The 19,602-nt window shown below is 45.7% G+C and overlaps 4 protein-coding genes across 9 annotated transcripts; 2 read left to right on the top strand and 2 right to left on the bottom strand.

The window, feature by feature from the left end:
- Nucleotides 1-149: 149 nt before the first annotated feature.
- Nucleotides 150-3,481, bottom strand: LOC125718882 (probable thiopurine S-methyltransferase). Its single transcript, XM_048993119.1, has 9 exons — nt 3,390-3,481; nt 2,128-2,256; nt 1,833-1,925; nt 1,599-1,731; nt 1,291-1,343; nt 940-1,014; nt 764-849; nt 614-658; nt 150-397 (listed from the first exon to the last, which is right to left on the bottom strand). Exons 2-9 carry the CDS (start codon nt 2,220-2,222, stop codon nt 279-281), a joined length of 699 nt encoding a protein of 232 aa, XP_048849076.1. The 5' UTR covers nt 2,223-2,256; nt 3,390-3,481; the 3' UTR covers nt 150-278.
- A 320-nt stretch (nt 3,482-3,801) lies between these two features.
- Nucleotides 3,802-9,795, bottom strand: mrs2 (magnesium transporter MRS2). 2 transcript variants are annotated; one of them, XM_048993115.1, is made up of 11 exons: nt 9,169-9,795; nt 8,883-8,956; nt 8,528-8,564; nt 8,249-8,361; nt 7,959-8,132; nt 7,087-7,217; nt 6,872-6,988; nt 6,037-6,189; nt 5,521-5,638; nt 5,101-5,214; nt 3,802-4,986 (listed from the first exon to the last, which is right to left on the bottom strand). In XM_048993115.1, the coding sequence occupies exons 1-11, from the start codon at nt 9,362-9,364 to the stop codon at nt 4,915-4,917; spliced, it is 1,299 nt and encodes a 432-aa protein (XP_048849072.1). In that variant the 5' UTR covers nt 9,365-9,795; the 3' UTR covers nt 3,802-4,914. The 2 variants fall into 2 exon arrangements, with proteins under 2 accessions (XP_048849072.1, XP_048849073.1); XM_048993116.1 differs by lacking the exon at nt 9,169-9,795 and having other exon boundaries at nt 8,518-8,564.
- Nucleotides 9,796-9,928: 133 nt separating this feature from the next.
- clptm1l (CLPTM1 like) lies at nt 9,929-19,473 on the top strand. Its single transcript, XM_048993111.1, has 17 exons — nt 9,929-10,258; nt 10,465-10,559; nt 10,925-11,114; nt 11,413-11,558; nt 11,642-11,720; nt 12,288-12,405; nt 12,637-12,731; nt 12,902-12,986; nt 13,318-13,421; nt 13,547-13,612; nt 13,775-13,825; nt 14,017-14,099; nt 14,246-14,280; nt 14,391-14,446; nt 14,542-14,586; nt 14,701-14,816; nt 18,512-19,473. Exons 1-17 carry the CDS (start codon nt 10,094-10,096, stop codon nt 18,594-18,596), a joined length of 1,614 nt encoding a protein of 537 aa, XP_048849068.1. The 5' UTR covers nt 9,929-10,093; the 3' UTR covers nt 18,597-19,473.
- Nucleotides 14,828-17,957, top strand: LOC125718881 (uncharacterized). 5 transcript variants are annotated; one of them, XM_048993118.1, is made up of 2 exons: nt 14,828-16,340; nt 17,344-17,957. In XM_048993118.1, exons 1-2 carry the CDS (start codon nt 15,857-15,859, stop codon nt 17,796-17,798), a joined length of 939 nt encoding a protein of 312 aa, XP_048849075.1. In that variant the 5' UTR covers nt 14,828-15,856; the 3' UTR covers nt 17,799-17,957. The 5 variants fall into 5 exon arrangements, 2 of the variants coding, with proteins under 2 accessions (XP_048849075.1, XP_048849074.1); XR_007384967.1 differs by lacking the exon at nt 14,828-16,340 and adding an exon at nt 16,364-16,871; XR_007384965.1 differs by lacking the exon at nt 14,828-16,340 and adding an exon at nt 16,364-16,871 and having other exon boundaries at nt 17,285-17,957.
- Nucleotides 19,474-19,602: the final 129 nt, after the last annotated feature.

Here is a 19,602-nt window from a genome sequence, read left to right as displayed (position 1 = left end):
GTGTAAAGCATTCTTTTTGTCAATATCTTTAGCCTTATTACTAAAATACATCAGAGTACACATTTCCACACCTAGTCTGTAATTCCAGTAGCAGTTTACAGTACCAGCTTGTGTTGCTGACATAGTATTTCATATTAAATCAACAACTGTAAAGTTTTAATGGTTTTAATGCCAGTCGTATCCTAAATAAGATTCAATTTTAGTAGGAATGTTCACAATTTTGTCCGAGTAGCTATGATTACAACCAGACCCATTAGGAGGAGGTTAAGCAGAGGAGCTTAGTTGCTCTTTAGGGTCAGGAGATGCGCTCTCTCCGTCAAATAGTCCAGCCCCCATGCCTTGTGCTTTTCTTCAAACGCATCTTGAGACGCGAGTAACTGCACCTCACAGGCACTTCCTGAAATAGAGCACACTGACGTCAGCTAAACTCACACACGGCTCACAGAACACAACGGCGACATTCTCATCTTCCTTTTGGTTATGCAAGGAAAAGTCTTCGTCGGAAAACATATGATCATGCTTCATTCCTGTATATATTTCTTGGTACCACTTCTATCATACACAGTCACGGTCACATTACTCTTGGTGAGAGCAGCCCTGGCGACTATCTTACCGAATAAAGTCCTTATATCTTCATCTGACACAGCAAAGGGTGGACCTGCAGGTAAATAAAGCGAGACACAGACAATCCTGCACTGGCGAGGACCTTAATAATACCACTCTGTAAAAGCCATATTTGTTTGGGGCAGATTGAAGCTCTTACCCCCAAACAGCTCAGGGTTGTACAGTAACGTGTCCAGGAGATACCTGCAGTCCTTGTCCATTAGGGAAAGTAAAATGCTGGCATACCTTCGATACACAGGGAGGCTTATTGATTATACTTTCCATGCTAAATTCTCCGTTTAAATTTGCACAGCCAGAGTGAGTTTTGTCATATACCTTTCTCTGTCACAAGGGTTTATGGCCACCAAGGAACCCCTGTCCCAGATCCCTCCAAACTGTCCTGCAACAGAACTGAAGGACCATAGATGGACACGGGAGGCCATCGCTTCTGCAAAAAGGCTTCCCTCAATGGTTTACATCACTCACAAGAGTTAACTTTGCATTTTTAGTTACCTCTACATGACGAAAACATCAACATGATGCTATACTTGGAAAGTTCAATTTCAAATCAAGGAATACAGTTGATTAAATAGATTAAAAACAAATCGGAATCCGGTGGTTCAGTTCAGTCACAAAGAAGCAAGTCAATGCATTTTTTTCCATTCATATTTTTGCGGTAACTCATACCTGGAAAAGTCATAAATACTGCACTGATATAGAGAGATCTTTCCATCAGGACTCTGTGGATAAAAAACAAACACGTGTCTAAGGAGAACACAGGACAAGTGTTTCATAGGGACTGGCCCAAACCAGATGTTTCCATGGGTACAAAGTGGGAGATTCCATAGGACATATGCAGGGGGAGAACAGATTACCTGAGGAACCCTGAAGCATGATAAAATACTGCAGGGTAAGACTCAACAACCCCTCAAGGTAACAGTGGTGCAAATGTTTCAACAGTTACTTAACAGTGGAGGTAGTCGCTCTGCTGCTACCTTGAAGAGCTTGCCTTCTGGGATAGCAGGCACTGTCTCCTCAGTGTAGGTCATATTGTGGTCCTCAAAGAATTGCTTGATACCCATCTCAGAAATTTCCACCCCCACCACAGAATGGCCCATATCTGCAAGCCTGGTAAGAGAGAGATGAGAGACGGTTACTTACCCCACTTGATTGTTTGTTTATGAAATTTCAAATACATATTTCCTGGCTTATTTATGGGAATTACCTACCATTTCATGTCGACGGCCTTTCCACAGAGAGGAAAGAAAAACCGGACCCCTGTTCGGCCACAAAGAACCCTGTCAATGCATTCTTGCAGCATCCTGCAAAGCGAGGACATCTACTGAAGCATTCCAGTAAAGTACACGGTACGGAGCATTTGTTCAGCCATGTTGAGTTTTGACAGTATGAGGTATGGCGTGGTAATTTCTGTTGTATGTGTTCCTGTTTCTGTGTAAAGTGCTTTGGTCGACCACTGGTTGTTTTAAAATACGCCATACAAAAAAAACTGGCGCCTTATTTTACTTGTGAACATGAAGCTGATGGAATCCGATTCTTCCGGTCTGCCAGCGTTCGTCCCACTCGCTGACGGCCATCACTCTGTCCTTCTGAACACTCATGTTCTCTTCAAAGCACAGCAGAACAGATGCTTTCCTAAGAGGACCATTAGAACAGTTTAAAAATATCATTCAATAGCAAACATTAGAATATAGGCTTTGCCGCCTACTAGCTATGCTGTTATACTTAAGAGGAACCAAAAGCTACTGTACATGTGTAGTAAACGGGTGCAGGACTTTGGTATGTTTTATTAGCAGGGATCGGAAGTGATGTATTGTATAGGTAACACTTCAGTTGAGAGTGCAAAATCATTAGTGTCACCAACTTTGGTCAGCTGGCTGTTGTGAGATTTTCTGTTTGAGACCAGTCTGCACGCATGTATGTAATAGTTTTAATAATTTGTAAGTAGTCTGTAGATGTGGTTCTCAACATTTTTTGTACCAAAACACATTTTTTATCATGCCAGCTGAGTCGCGACCCTATATCAAGTATAGGTTTAAATTAGAGCTATGATGAAACACGCAGGGCACTAAGAAAGTCACGCCAAACAATGCCTATCGAGCAAATCCGACTGCATGTGACAGTGAATTTTAAACTAAGCATTTGTGGTTTGGCTTCTTGGATTGGGTAAATGCTCGTTATTTTTACGCTAGGCAGCTGCAGCCGTTGACCCATTCATACAGGTTAATTCTAGGATTGAGGCTGGGGAAATCTGATTGTGGATCAGCATAGGAGCTTGCTGGTTTTAAAATGCTTACATTTCCAACTCTGCCTCGCGACCCATTCAGGACGTTCCGCGACGCATGGGTTGAGAATCGTTGGTCTGTAGGGTTTGCAAACTGCCCCAACGATTCTGATGCAGCTAATTTTAAGTTTATAATGGAATAATATAGATATGCCGGAAGATTTCTTGTCTGAGCGCTGAAGTATAAAACTTGAGTGTCACGCCGGACGCGGGAGAGTTGGCAATCCCGAATTACACAGAACAAAATGTTAATTTTAAAACTTTGCATTATTCAATAATACGTTTCATGAATTAACTGTTACCCCCAGGGTACAATATATCAAGATTACTATTCGAAGAATATCTTATGTGTACCTCATTGAAGTCAGATTTGTTTCTGTGTTACAAGATTCATATACGAACATTACACACATAGCGTTCTACTTAGGAATATCGTAACTGCAAATAATTGCTAAAAGTAAGAGATATCAAAGTAACCATGTACCTTTACGGAAAACAAAGTCCACAGTATACCCCAGTACAGGAATTATGGGATAAGAGCACGCGCGGTACGGGAGGCGGGACTCACTTCCGCTGCTCTCATTGGCTGGTACTAAAACCGTCTGCTTCGACGTCATTCCGCGCCGGCAGAGAATGTCCCAGAGTGACAGTTTTTAAGGGGACGTATCTAACACCACTGCAAAAAAAGTGCATGCTCCAGAATTATAAGTCCAAACCGGTTGGTTGTATATGTTGTTATAGCTATAATTTAGCAATTCTCATAGTGCGTAACCTTGGGAAATGCAGTATTTTAATACAACGGATTTTCTGTATGAAAAAGCCGCCATATCACGCCACCATAATCAGAAGAGTGGTCACCTGTTATGCAAGTGAATGATTTGGAAGTAAAATTTCAGTTTAAGTATTTTATCACTTTTATTCAGAAAATAATGTCATTTGAATCTCAGTGTCGCATTTCATGTACAGCTTCGGATAACTTTCTGAAAGATAAGCTCAACAAAAACAATTTGCCATTGGGGGTACAAGTACACACGCTGTTAATAACCAGTACACTACTGTTATAACATTCATTCCCCATAATCTTATTTTAGTTCCTAAAACATGTCCAGTACATACAGGACAACAATATGTAATACTTAAACCAGTATTTCCCAGCGCGGGCCTCGAGGACCCCCAGACAGTCCACATTTTTGCTCACCCCCCAGCACTCTGCCAGACAGTCCGCATTTTTGCTCCCTCACCGCTGGGAGGTCCCCAGAGATCAGTGTGAGAAACAATGACTTGGATAAAACTGTACCCAACATTATGTGCTCCAGTTACACTACATTTGAATGACACACAATGTCATCGCAATTTATTGCATTGCAACTCGCACATACGACCCAACAACTGGATAACTCTGTTTCTAGCCTGAGGCGAAAGCATCACTCACTGTTTTGACAGATAAATTTGTCAAACGAGAACTGCAAATATCTCGACTACAAGAGAGATGAAAACGAATAATTGCTGAGGTGCAACAGTACCTTTACCGCAGAGGCACATAAATAAGGTGTTAATTACATTTCACAGAGACAACAGATTACCAAAGGGAAACTGGTGTCCCTCCCATCAACACAGACATTTTACAAGCCTAAGTGAACATTTTAGAAATGTGGAAAATACTGTGGGATTAGAATGTCTTTATCAAGAATTATGTTTTCTTGAATGTATCCAATTCCTTAATATTCTCACTGGCCAAAGGTAAGAATGGACTTGTGCTTTAGTGGGTAATCTATAGATATAAAAACATTTTAACAAAACAAAAATATTCATAATTAAAATAAGTACAGTTACAGAACACATAACAGAAACCTTCTTTGGCTGTCAGTAGTGATTACTGGTTATAATCACTGTGAAATAGTTTTTTTTCCCCACTCACAAATGGCTAGAAAACAAAGCTCTATTTCCCCAGCAGCGTGAGAGCAGCTTTGATTGGCTAGCGATGTATGGCGTTCTCCAATGAGAAGCCCTCATTTCACCCCAGCCCTAGACTCAGCCCCTCTGAGGCTGTTCACCTGACCCCTCTTCCACACGGGTGGGATCTTCAGTGGGAGGGGGAAAAAAAAGGGAAAAAAAAAGCACCAATCAGTGGACAGAGATCTCCATGGCAACAAACTGAACACTGAATAACCATGAAATAAAGCGATGGGCGATACCGTGGGTGGAGAGGATGGGACAAGGTGCCGGCCCAGGAATGACAGCAGCCGCCTCCAAATCAGTCCGCTGCCCAGGAACATGAAGCCTGTCACCAGCCAGAAAACACGGGGATCCTACAGACAGAGTAAAAGACAAAGGTTACTCTCCATCCACTCTACCGCTTTCTTTTTTCTCTATGCGAAACGGCAGTGAACTTGGGAATAGGCCAAATCATGTAGAAGATAGTCTGATGTTGCCATTAAAACTTTCTGTGAACTTAATTGAGCATATGTGAATTAGCTGGTCTAAATTATTTTTGCAAGTACAAATAGTTTTGAAGTCCTAGAAATAGACATTACAGAAAATGGGAGTAAATTCAGACGACCGACCCCCCCCCCCCCCCAAAGCCTTGTCCAGGATGGTGTGAATATTGCACGTACCTCTTCAAAGGAAGACTCGAGGTTCATACCAAAGGCCACCCCGATTAGGCCGAAGAGGGAGAGCGAGAAGGTGCCCATGGTGAGCTGGAGGTTCAGACGCATCATTACGTTCCGGTGACTTTTTTGTCAAGAAGAGAAATCCAGAAGTTATGAAACATTAGACTTATGAAAGAGTGTCAGGCAGTGCAAGTCTTCAACACCAGTGTTAGCCAACCCAACCCTCGGGGGACCCCCAAACAGTCCACATTTTTGCTCCCTTCCTGCTCCCTGCACACCTGAACCAAACAATCAAGAATACAAAATAACTGATACAAGTGTGCTGGGAGCGAAAATGTAGACCGTTGGGAGGTCCTTAAGGAATGGGTTGAGAAACACTGCACTACACCAACGTTCTCACTCAATCTTTATGCTTTCTGTAATTGTATATCAATGCGGACATTTATGATTGTAATTTCATTATCCTGTGACTGCGAATGACGCTGCTCAAAAATGTAAAAGCAAAAACGGGGAAGAGACCTATCCAGGTTGATGAAGATGACGCTTTCGCAGTCATCAATGAGCCCCTTCAGCTCTCGAGTCTTGTTGCCCAGATCCTCCGCTTGCATGAAGTAGTTCTCCAGGAGCAGCTCCATCTCATCAGCATGGTCAATGCCTTGGCTGCTCTCCTCACTGCCTCCAGAGGGACAGGCGAGGGAGTCACTCACAGAGTCACACACGGCAATGGGGACACACAGTATGGGAGTCGCGTAGTAAACTATTCTCTGTTTTTGCGGCTTAAATACTTGGGCTGATACAGTACTGCGCAGAAGTCTTAGGCAGGCAAAGAAAATGATGTTCAGATTATCCTCGTGTCGGTGTAAAACTATGATATTATGCCTGTCAAAGTGTGTCAGCTTAGCCGTTTCAGAACCTCTGCTAAACTCACCCCAGTATTTCCAGCCATGTCATCTGTAACTTGGCCACCAGCACACCTCATACAGCTAGTCAATCTGCCACTGACTTTTAAAATCTATTTAATTACAAACTTTTACAAATAAACTCATGGAACGGCTGAGGTGTCCCTGAGGAGAAGTTTGGGAACTGAAGCGGCGTTCATCTAGCCATCCAACTAGATATCAGTAACTTTTTAGAAAACAGAAGAATTTATTACCAGTTTTTATTGTGTTACTCTTGCACATGTTCTGATGTTAAATCGTGTTTTTTGTTCTAAGCCAAAGTACACTTGCTACCCAGATAAACAGCTTTAAACATTTCTTTGGACTGCCTAAGACTTTTTTTGTGTTTCTCCGTGCATATTAAACACACATTAAAGGGCAAACCTTACAAAGAAGTGTCATAAAGTTTCACCTACAACACCTGGGGGTCCGTCCACTTGGTTAGACAGAGCTCCTCAATGAGCTCATCCTCGTCCAGGATCTTGAGCAGACACTCCTTGAAGACTTTGATGTCCGTCTCCAGCTCTGACAGGCTGGGGCAGAGAGGCGGCAGTCAGACCACACGCCCAATTACCGACGTCAGGCTCACACAAAGCACACAATGCTGGAGCGGACGCATGCGCATGTTTACCTCTTGCTGTTCTGCAGGAGCACGTGCAGCTGGCTGCGATCTGCAGAGAGGAGCTTCGGATCCACCAGGGACTCAAGCGTGTCCAGGATGAGTGGCTGTACCTCATTCAGCCGGGTCTGCAGGTTACTCAGCTGCGGATAGGAAGAACCATTATTCTTCTCCTGACATCAAGCACAATCCTTGATAATAAAGATCTTAATTGTGTTTATTTACACATAAGCTCTGAAACTACAGCAAACTGAAAAGCATAAAAGCACATTTTTCTGAGTAGAATGTCTGAGATGAACCACCTGAAGCTAAGCAGGTTTGGGCCTGTTCAGTTTTGGGGCGAGGAGACCAACTAGGAAAGTTGGACTGCTGCTGGAAGAGGTGTTGGTGTAGCCAATAGCGGAGCCCATCCTGTGGTCTGTGTGGATCCCAGTGCCCCAGTGCGGAGATAGAGACACTATGCTGTAAAAATGGTGCCGTCCTTTGGATGAGACGTAAAACTGAGCTCCTGACTCTCTGAGGTCATAACAGACCCCTGGGCATCTTCCTAAAGAGTAGGGGTGGTACCCCGGTATCCTGGCTGAAATTGTGCACTGTGGTCCTATCAAATCTGGCCTCCTAATAATCCCCTGTATCTAACTGGTGAATCCTCTCCTGCCCCTTATCCACCTTAGCTACTGTGTGGGGAGTGTACTGGTGCAGAATGGCTGCCATCGCTTCATCCATGTAGGTGATACACAGGGGTTGTGGTTGAAGTGGATCCCCATTGATTCTGCAAAGCTCTTTGGGTGTCTTGAAAAGCACCACATAAATCTATCCATCTATCATTCAAATATGAAAACCATCTGGTTGGAATTAGGTAAATAAGATAATGAGGGCCTCACTCGATGCTGTAGTATAGCTTCAATGACTCTGAATTCGAAAGGCAGAGAGTAGGTGGCCAGGGGTCCCTCTCCCGCCAGCTGCGGGGCCAACTCATACAGCAGCCAGCGTTCCAGCCCCAAACCACGGAAGTCCAGGATCAGCAGGACGTGCGGCGTCACCACGGCCTTCAGAGACTGTGGGCCAAACAGATACGAGCAGCTGAAGATCACAATACACAAACATGGCCAGTTACACACCACTGTGAAAATCGCGCCCAGGTTGGAGCAGGGCTCCAAGGGGCATGTCCGACCTCCATGCGCATGATGATGAGGTTGTTCCTCCCAGTGATGCTGGTGGTGTGCTGAAACCGCAGGTCTCGTGCTTGCAGGCCAAGGTCCTGGTACAGCTCTGTCTTTTTCTTCTCTGAAATACAGCCAGTGAGAGGACAATCGAATCTTTTGCAAAGGTTCTGTGTAGCCTACCGTATGCAAAATATTAAAGTCTGATTTCAAGGCCATTTACGTGACAATTTAAAATGGAGTACAAGTAAATTTTGGTGACAATAACACAAAAATTGACCTCCACACACCAAATGAAGTCACATTCCCTTCCGTGTCAAATTTCATCTGCAAACAAAAAGAAAGACAATGTGGACACAGTCATCAAGTTTAATAAAAAAAATATAATTTCTATGTGCGAGATTACAGTTATCTTGCAATTGCCAGCCAGATGTATGGGGGGGGGGGGGGGGGGGAGGCGATGTCAATTACCCTATATACAAGTCTTTGGACTACAGCAGAAAATTCACACAACACAGGAAGAACACACAGGACAGAGGTGAGGTTTAAATTCCCCAACAATGGAAACATGAGACAACAGTGATGCTCAGTCAAACATGTGTAAATAATATATATGAAGCCAATATAAAGTTCATTGAGACTTACAACTGAAAACACGGGTACCACGCTTGACAGCGCAGCCTGTGACGTCTCCATTGCTCTATGGCGACAGAAGACAACTGACAAAAGAAATACAGAATGTGCTTTTAAAAACAGAATAACATTTCTTCATACAACAGGTAAACCGCGATGATACCTCTCCATGACACGACTTTTATAGAGGCAACCTCCACTTAAAGAAGCGCCTAGAACCCAATCACCAAGCATGGGAGGCTCTGAAATTCCAGCATGAATAGCATGAAGTATGCAGTATTAATCCAGGCAGACATACTGTTGGGACTCGACCTCCGCCAACGGCAGGCCCGGTGAGCGACCCAGTCTGTCCGCCGCCACAGGAAGGCGAGGCTTCGAGTGCATGGATGTCTACGGACGTAGCAGGGGGCGAGAAGTACGGCGGAGACCACGACTCTTCGATCCAGTGTCCTCCATAGACAACTCCGAGAGAGCAGCCTGGAGAACACTTCCATTTGGACAAACTGCTTGAATTAATCGATTCAACGGGCTTAACCCAAGTTCCCACGACTTTGTAAACTACGATTATCAAAAGCTGCAGCAGCCCCTAGAGTTTTTAATAAACAACCGCTCCGCAACACACGTCGACCCTGACCATGAACAGCCAGCAGTTACGCAGATGTGACAGTATCACAACACGCCTGCCTTTTCCTGCCAAACCGCCCGCTTAACAAGTCGGAGAGGCGAAGAGGACAGTTCAGAGCAATGGACCCCAGCCAGCACCTTCGGAAGACCGGCTACCCGGTCACTGACTACCCGTACCCAACATGCACCGCGCTGCTCGATGAATTCCTTCATCATCAGCTGTCCCCATGAAACGTTAAACATCAAAGAACAGTTCCGCCCTGTCACCGTTTTTTTTCCTTTATTTTTTAGTCTCTATTATATGAGATACTGTTAAAATAACATGGCATAATGTGCCTGATTCGTTATTTATTTATTCACTACGCGTAAAATTATATGTGCATATTTATAGCCGGCGTGTCATTAAACGTATTAGGTAGAGTTACGTCACCCATCGCTGGACCGTGAGCGCTAGTTCAGGTCATGGAGCCGCTTCGAGCCCGGAAGATCTCCTGCACCCGTTTCTAAAGTATTTCTCCCCCTCATATCGACATCCGATGTTGAGTATCGGAGACGCCAACCCCGCCGACTCGTCCCGCTGCTAGCAGACCAGGAGCGGCATGTTCCAGAAGACCTCCTTCACCACCCTGATCGTCGGCGTGTTCGTCGTCTACGTGCTCCACACCTGCTGGGTCATGTACGGCATCGTGTACACCAAGCCGTGCGATCGACCCAGGGCCGAAGGCTGCATCGGCTCTTACCTCGCAGATAAGCCTCGCCTTCAGGTAGGTGAATGCGCTGTTGAACCGTTGTGATGATGCATCAGTGTGGACTTCTCTGCCTGTTTGCCATTTAAAACACAATGCCGCTTTTTCGAGAAGCTCGCATCCGTATTATTCATAGATTAGGACTCGTTCAGTTGCTTTAGCTGACAGCCTTCTCATAAAGAGTGTGATCGGAGAGCTTATTGAATTCACTTTTAATTACACAGCTAAGCATCTACACGACGCTGAAGCCGAATGGAAATGGCGGACAAAATCTCATTCTTAAGGTTGACGACTTTGATATCAATTCCAAGTTTGAGAGGTAAGCTTGTTTGGCATTCGTCATTCTCCCACGTGGAAGAGAGCCTCGAGATGTGCAAGGAGAGACCACAAATGCTTAGGACTACAGACCAGCGTTTAAAAGATTATCTATACAAACTTTAGAAAAGCTGACGTCGAGCTGTCACTGGTTTCAAATGAAGTCTGGCGGTTTCTTCAATTAAGTTTTGATTCTCAGTATTTTGTGTAATGCATAAAAATATTTTAAATGTATATGCATGCGGGGTAGGTTTTTCTGTGCCAAAGTTATTTGACAGCTGAATGCATTGCGTTTTTGTAGAAATATTCTGACAAACTTAAGTATCATTTTTGCACTCACAGCCTGTTGTTGCTGTTCTGTATTTAAAGGAAAATTAACGTGTCCCTACCAAAGAAAACACGAAACAATGGGACTCTGTACACGCTGGTATTCGTGCACCAGGCAGGCGTGTCGCCCTGGCAGGACAGTCGGCAGGTGCACCATGTGAGCCAGCTCACCACCTACATGCTTCCCAAACCCCCTGAGGTCAGCCTTATCTCTGGGCAGGAGGACCAGCAGGTGAGTTGGCTTTGGTCCCAATATCTCCCAAGCCTGGTTTCTGAACAAGTTTTGTCTGTCTAACCCAGGAGATGATAAAATCTGCTGACTGGGGGGGTGGGGGTTCTCCGGCATTAAAATATGCCAACCAATGGGAATTCAGACTCTGTGGGTGGGCGGGGCTAGGTGTCAATTATGCAGTGCACATTCAGTTGTATTTTGGATAAGTACCGATTGGTGAACGTGATCTTAGTTCTGTTATTCGGGTGATTGTTCCATCATCCACCTTAAAACCTGGTTCCTTTACCTGTAACTCCAGCCACCGGAGCAGCAGAAGCGGGTCAGTGATGGTCCCACGAAGCCCGTGTCGCACTGGCGGTCTCGCCTGACCCTGAACATCGTGTCTGAGGACTTCATATTTGACAGGGAGGCCATTCCCAGTGATGTGCATCGCTACTTGAGAGTGTAGGACCCCTGCGCAGTAACCGCCATGTCAGCCCGAAAGCCCGGTTTGCTACGGGTTCTCACCCATGCTGATTGTTTTGTAGGATCCAGAACGGAAAGAAGATGGTCTATCTCCCACTTTTATTTGTAGATGAGCTTAGTAATAGAGTGAAGGACTTAATGGTAAGTGCTGTTCAGTTCGTATTTATGTAGTATCTCCTGTACCTTCATCTGGTGTATAAATGACTGCTACCCAGACGGTGGGGGACAGACAGGGCGATTCTAGCAGCCCTTAAAATTTGGAAGATAATTGGTCTGTGTTGGGGACCCAAAATGATATGCTTTCATGGGGCCTGAAATCTCTAACGACACTCCTGGTGCCACCAGTTCAGTTTATTTTACCAAAGAATACGTTTATTATATATTCACCAAAAGTATAGCAAGAAGGATTGTGGAGAGAGAATCTGTGCACCGATTGCTTATATTAGCTAGTTTTCACGATGGCTGTAGTTACTTCACACTGTAAGCAGAATATTGTCCATAAAATTATTTTGCTATATAGTATTGGTTTGTAGTATAGTTTTCTAATGCGTCCTGAATGGAATAGTACTGCATGAATGTTTGTAATACTTATTGGTTGTCCACTTTGTGTGTGTGTGTTACTCAGAGGCCCTTGTGAGTGAATGAGTACCATGCTGTACAAGTAGTTTGAAGTGGACAGAAGACTGAGGTCACATGACTCTGTTGCAGGAAATCAACAGTAGCACCATTGAACTCCCGCTCACCATATCGTACGACACCATTTCCCTGGGAAAACTGCGCTTCTGGGTCCACATGCAGGATGCGGTCTACTCGCTGCAGCAGTTTGGTAAAGCTGAGGTTGCGTCTGTTGAGCAGCTAAATGTGAAGAGGGTTTGTGGGAGATGTTGGACCTTGCAGGAGATGATCATGGTGCTGGTTGTAGTTAAGCGCTAATGAGCATCTCTGTGGTGATGCCTTTGCTTGGGGATTATGGCTGAAGTAGAGGTAGGTTTGGCAAAGACTAATGGAAACGTAACATGGGACTTTGCAGTACTGAAGTTCTCACTTCCTCTACTAGGGTTCACTGAAAAAGATGCAGATGAAATCAAGGGGATTTTCGTGGACACAAACCTGTACTTCTTAGCGCTGACGTTCTTTGTGGCCGCGTTCCACGTGAGTGATTTTGGTTTCTCCCTCAGGGAAACTTTCATGAAGGCCGACACGCATCACCATTTTGTTTTTTTTTGCTAGCTAATTTCTGAAATCCAGCACAGCAATACATGCAGAGCTTATGCTCTGCTTCAAAAACAATTTTAAACATCCTCCTCGTTTTTGGCTTGCAGCTTCTTTTTGACTTCCTGGCTTTCAAAAATGACATCAGCTTTTGGAAGAAGAAGAAGAGCATGGTGGGCATGTCCAGCAAAGCAGGTAGGGTGAGGTGGGGGCCGCAGGAACATGTGGGGGCCGAACTCTGGCACGGACACTTTGGAGACGGGCTTTTTGGAAATCTATTTCCTAATGCCAGGAAGAGCCAGTTTAATTTTGGAAATGTATTGGAAATTTGCGACTTGAAATTTAATTGTATTCCAAACCACAGAAAACACAGGAAGAGCCCTGTCTGGGCAGTGGTTAGATTTAAGGCTGGGATTTAAGGCTGGGAATCATGTGTCTTTTGCTGTGTGATTCACTGCAATTCACTGCATGCATTAGTGGTTGATATTAAAGTCTTACTTTAATAATCTTTTTGGTTTTGTTTCAGTTCTCTGGCGATGCTTCAGCACCATCGTGATATTTCTGTACCTGCTGGATGAGCAGACGAGCCTGCTGGTTCTCATCCCCGCTGGTGTGGGCTCCATCATTGAGGTACACCTCTGACGACCCCTGTTCTTTGTTTGATAACCGTCTGTTGTCCTCTTGTCTGAATGAGCCCGTCTGTCATGTCCGAGGTCCCTGGATGAACCGCACTGCTTAAATCCTCATTTCCCCAGGTTTGGAAGGTGAAGAAAGCCTTCAAGATACAGGTTTTTTGGAGCGGCATAAAGCCCTGCTTCCTGGTGAGTGTGAAATTCAGGAGCCTGTCGGCTGTTGGGCCAACCTCACTGCCCCAACACCGAAAATGCTGCCTCGGGGTGGCGTAAACACATGTCCTTCTGGGAAATAAGGAGTGAAACGCGTATGCTGGGAGACTTGAACCATAATAAGTCGTCTTTTCATAGTTTGGGAAGCTGGATGAGTCTGAGAAGCGGACAGAGGAGTATGATGCTCAGGTAAGGGAAAAATAACTCAAAACCTCATAGCCTCACAGAATCAACAGTAACTTCCCATAAACACATGCACCATTTTTTGATAATTATTATTATTATTATTACTACTATCATCATTATTATTATTGAAGCCTGTGGCGCCTGATGACAGTGACTGGTGATGACGTCAGACATTCCCGTCTTCTCATTGGCAGGCGATGAAGTACCTGTCGTACCTTTTGTACCCTTTGTGTATCGGGGGAGCCGCTTACGCCTTGATATACGTCAAGTACAAAAGGTAAAATTACGCACTGATGTCTGCCTCTCGTCTGTGTTTTTTATAATTATGACATTGTTTTCCATCCATCCATTCACTGGAGCCTGTTCCAGGTGGCATAGCGGAGACCCCTGACAGTAATCTTCTTTATTTTTTTTTTGTAACAGTTGGTATTCCTGGTTGATCAACAGTCTTGTCAACGGTGAGGCCAAATTTCCATAACATGCAAAATGTCGCCTAGCGATTCAGTGAGCGGTGATGGATTCCGCTGATCCGCTGGCACCATGGTAACATCCTGCTTCCTGTTCACAGGGGTTTATGCCTTCGGGTTTCTCTTCATGCTTCCCCAACTTTTCGTCAATTACAAGGTCCGATCCGCAGATCCCCAAAGTCGCCTGAACACCATACCCCTGTACTGCACTTCTTTACGCTGATGGTTCTTCTGGTCTTACTGTGTTTTCAGCTGAAGTCGGTGGCACATTTACCATGGAAGGCGTTCATGTATAAGGTGAGTGTGACGTTTGGCCTTTTCTTACATGGTTTAATGCCATGAAAGATGGATAGAATACCTTACCCTTCCGATGATGATGGGGAATGTGGCTTGGCTCCCTCTGTTTCCCAGGCGTTCAACACCTTCATCGACGATGTCTTCGCCTTCATCATCACCATGCCCACATCGCACCGGCTAGCCTGCTTCCGGGATGATGTAGTGTTCCTCATCTATCTGTATCAGCGATGGTAAGCAACAGTGATGTCCCAGGCCAATATCAAAGATCAGGTGAATCGAGTTTCCTGCATCCACCGGGAAAGATCGTAAACTTCCCTCACACGCTAAAGTAAGTGGCTTGAAACTGCAAACTGACACGATGTCAGCCGTACGGAAATTCTTCACAATGGAAACTCAAAGTAGCCCAGCAGGTACTTGCAGTGTTTGCAACACCATCCTTTCAGGAGGAGGTAGCAACACAGTGTCGTTTTGTTATACAATGAAAGACACATAAGGAAACATCGTAAGGAAGAATGCTATGAAATTACGAGGTTACGCAGACGGAGATTGCAGACGTCTACTGTATGTGTATTTAAAAATGTAACAAAAGATCGGATTGGGATTTGGAATCGACACACGGTCAGCCCTGCTACAACGCGTGATATCACACCGTGAATCTGATGTGATTGTTTTGGGCTTGGATACTAATATATCAATGCGGAATCACATTTGTATTTGCGTGATTTTCCAATAAGAGAAAAAAAGCACAAAAACAGCCATCGCAGTCAAAAGACAATGATGTCCAATTTGTGAAGGAATCATTCTTTCGAACCAGTCAAACCGCTTTTCATCTCTTCTTAAGTAAGTATCACATATAGCACAGCACTGAATAGATACTATGATCAAAAGATAATTTGCCACCACTTTAAACATAGATTTTAAAGGTGCCATGAAATGAAAATGAATAAGGATATAGCTGAATAAGGTGAGTACGGTACATGCCGTGAATTTCAAACACCATTGTTCCCTTTTTCAAATACAAATCCCACATATGTGAAAGGTGGTGGTAAAACTAATCCAGAAATTCTAGATTGTTATGTAACAGTCTTAACTACGGAATTACAGCCTGAGCACATGAAGTCTGTTGGCATTTTAAGCATTAGATGAGGCCAATTCCCTGTTTTAGGTTTACGCATAACTTACTGGCATAAAATGATGTCAGGAGATGTTCATTCTCTTTGCTGCACTACCACTAAGAGGCCACCATTTTTGCTTTGCATAGACTGTGGTCATGTTGCCTTCAGTGCCCCTCCGCACACTGTTATCCGTTGTATTCGTGCAGTGCTCACGCCCGGCCACATGGTGCCCCTCCGCACACCGTTATCCGTTGTATTCGTGCAGTGCTCACGCCCGGCCACATGGTGCCCCTCCGCACACCGTTATCCGTTGTATTTTTGCAGTGCTCATGCCCGGGCACATGGTGCCCCTCCGCACACCGTTATCCGTTGTATTTTTGCAGTGCTCATGCCCGGCCACATGGTGCCCCTCCGCACACCGTTATCCGTTGTATTCGTGCAGTGATCATGCCCCGCCACATGGTGCCCCTCCACACACCGTTATCCGTTGTATTCGTGCAGTGCTCACGCCCGGCCACATGGTGCCCCTCCGCACACCGTTATCCGTTGTATTTTTGCAGTGCTCATGCCCGGCCACATGGTGCCCCTCCGCACACCGTTATCCGTTGTATTCGTGCAGTGCTCATGCCCGGCCACACGGTGCCCCTCCACACACCGTTATCCGTTGTATTCGTGCAGTGCTCATGCCCCGCCACATGGTGCCCCTCCACACACCGTTATCCGTTGTATTCGTGCAGTGCTCATGCCCGGCCACATGGTGCCCCTCCGCACACCGTTATCCGTTGTATTCGTGCAGTGATCATGCCCCGCCACATGGTGCCCCTCCACACACCGTTATCCGTTGTATTCGTGCAGTGCTCACGCCCGGCCACATGGTGCCCCTCCGCACACCGTTATCCGTTGTATTTTTGCAGTGCTCATGCCCGGCCACATGGTGCCCCTCCGCACACCGTTATCCGTTGTATTCGTGCAGTGCTCATGCCCGGCCACACGGTGCCCCTCCACACACCGTTATCCGTTGTATTCGTGCAGTGCTCATGCCCGGCCACATGGTGCCCCTCCACACACCGTTATCCGTTGTATTCGTGCAGTGATCATGCCCGGCCACATGGTGCCCCTCCGCACACCGTTATCCGTTGTATTCGTGCAGTGATCATGCCCGGCCACATGGTGCCCCTCCACACACCGTTATCCGTTGTATTCCTGCAGTGCTCATGCCCCGCCACATGGTGCCCCTCCACACACCGTTATCCGTTGTATTCGTGCAGTGCTCATGCCCGGCCACATGGTGCCCCTCCACACACCGTTATCCGTTGTATTCCTGCAGTGCTCATGCCCCGCCACATGGTGCCCCTCCACACACCGTTATCCGTTGTATTCGTGCAGTGATCATGCCCGGCCACATGGTGCCCCTCCACACACCGTTATCCGTTGTATTTGTGCAGTGATCATGCCCGGCCACATGGTGCCCCTCCACACACCGTTATCCGTTGTATTCGTGCAGTGCTTATGCCCGGCCACATGGTGCCCCTCCACACACCGTTATCCGTTGTATTCGTGCAGTGATCATGCCCGGCCACAAGGTGCCCCTCCGCACACCGTTATCCGTTGTATTCGTGCAGTGATCATGCCCGGCCACAAGGTGCCCCTCCGCACACCGTTATCCGTTGTATTTGTGCAGTGATCATGCCCGGCCACATGGTGCCCCTCCACACACCGTTATCCGTTGTATTCGTGCAGTGCTCATGCCCGGCCACATGGTGCCCCTCCGCACACCGTTATCCGTTGTATTCGTGCAGTGATCATGCCCGGCCACATGGTGCCCCTCCGCACACCGTTATCCGTTGTATTCGTGCAGTGCTTATGCCCGGCCACATGGTGCCCCTCCACACACCGTTATCCGTTGTATTCGTGCAGTGCTTATGCCCGGCCACATGGTGCCCCTCCACACACCGTTATCCGTTGTATTCGTGCAGTGATCATGCCCGGCCACATGGTGCCCCTCCGCACACCGTTATCCGTTGTATTCGTGCAGTGATCATGCCCCGCCACATGGTGGCTGTGACTCACTGTTTTCGACTCTCAGCCATTGACTAGTTTGAGTTCAGCACATTAGATTGAAGTGGTTTCTAGGCAGAAACATCAAAGATGTTTAATACGTAATTTCATGTATTATTTTTTCTTATTTAAAATGCATATGACTACATTATTGACCACTGGCACCACTTTTTTTATATAAAATTTATTTGGCCTAAGTTACTAAGTTTTCGAGTTGCTTTCCCCTAGCCCTGTTGCATTCCCATTGGATATGTGTATTTTAATATGCGATTTTTGTGAATGCGAGACTTTTCCAGAAATGCATTAGTCGCATTGTAGCAGGACTGTAGATCCATATTGAATGGATCGGATCAGGACATCCCTAGTAAGTTCGTGTCCATAAGGTTATCAAAGCGGAGATGACCTCCCTCACCACGCACTTCCTGTATGTCTTCCTTGAGTTAAGAGAGCTGGAGGAAATGTGACATTTGCAAACCATTCTGTGGATCACAAATATCGTAAAAGAATATACTGGTTCAGGTGGGAGAGTCTGGAGGGGAAAATATTTCTGTTTAGTCCGTAAAGCATTAAAAGCAAAAAATTCTGAGGATTTTTTTTTGTAGACCATCCTTCAGTATCTTTGGTTAATTTTTAATAGGTGCATAAATGTATATTATTGTTAAAATTGACATCGGAAACTCACTCGTATTGTAAACCAAGATGGTCGCTTGATGCCCTGTCATTACAGCCAACATCCTTCTTCTTCCCCAAAGGCTGTACCCTGTAGATAAGAGCAGAGTCAATGAATACGGGGTGTCGTATGACGAGAAGCCACCAGCGAAGGAGCACGAGGACTAAAGTCCCAGGTGGAGGACGGGACCGCACCAGTGGAATCCAACAAAATATTTGCAGCCCAGTATCTCACAGGGAGGCAGCATCAGACGCCGGCAGGACAATGTGAGCACATGTGTGGCTGACTCACCACCGCTGATGCATCCAATCAGATTTCTGCCCCGCCTCCCCCCCCGTCCTGACACACGCGCACACATACACACACACACACACGTACACTTTCCCCTCCATCAGCGTATGCATGGGGGCGCTAGCGCTCTCGTCAGCTCAGTATCGCTTCGCTCAGGACTGACTGCTTGCAGCAAGCTTGGCCGTGGCCTGCAGAAGCATGAGTCCGTTTCTGGCTGCATTTGCTTGTCTCCCCCAGCGTGAGGCGCTCATCAGTGAGCACACTTCCTTCTCGAGTTCTCGAATGAGCTTCCCTCACCTGCTCTGTGGGAATGGTTCCATGTTCTTGTGTTTTTTTTTTTCCCCCAGATTTACAGTTATTTCTTTGCTTTGACCATTTTAAAAAGGAATTGTGTGCCAAACCCGTTCTGGGACATGTGATAACCATTGTTTCATGGTTGTTTTGAGTACATGTTATTGAAGGTGAGTTATGCAGAACCTACCACTGACCATTTCCAGTTATTCCTTTGCTGGTAGCTAATGCTTTGGTGTTGCTGAAAAAGCCAGGAACATGGCAACATGATGATGATGATGATGATGATGATGATGATGACGATGATTACAAAAACAAAGATGGCATTATTGAAGTTTTTCAAGGACCAGTCTACTGAAAATTCCAATAGTCCCTTGTCTGTAATTAATTCATGTGTGTTTAAATTTAGCTTTTTACATACTGTAATTTTCCTGGAAAATAAAACATTGTGTTGTATACAAAGGGCTGAGAAGTCTCCTGTCTGTGTTCCGATGGTCAGAAAGCAGCCAGGCTTACAAAGGCCTATGAAAATCAGTGATGCAGACGAGCCAATGGACAGGAATTTGCATTTTATTAATAGGACAGTAAGTT

Source organism: Brienomyrus brachyistius, chromosome 23, assembly GCF_023856365.1.
Source record: "Brienomyrus brachyistius isolate T26 chromosome 23, BBRACH_0.4, whole genome shotgun sequence".
Taxonomy (NCBI): Eukaryota; Metazoa; Chordata; class Actinopteri; order Osteoglossiformes; family Mormyridae; genus Brienomyrus; species Brienomyrus brachyistius.
Note: the sequence above shows the minus strand (reverse complement) of the source record. Positions and strands in the feature narration are given on the sequence as shown.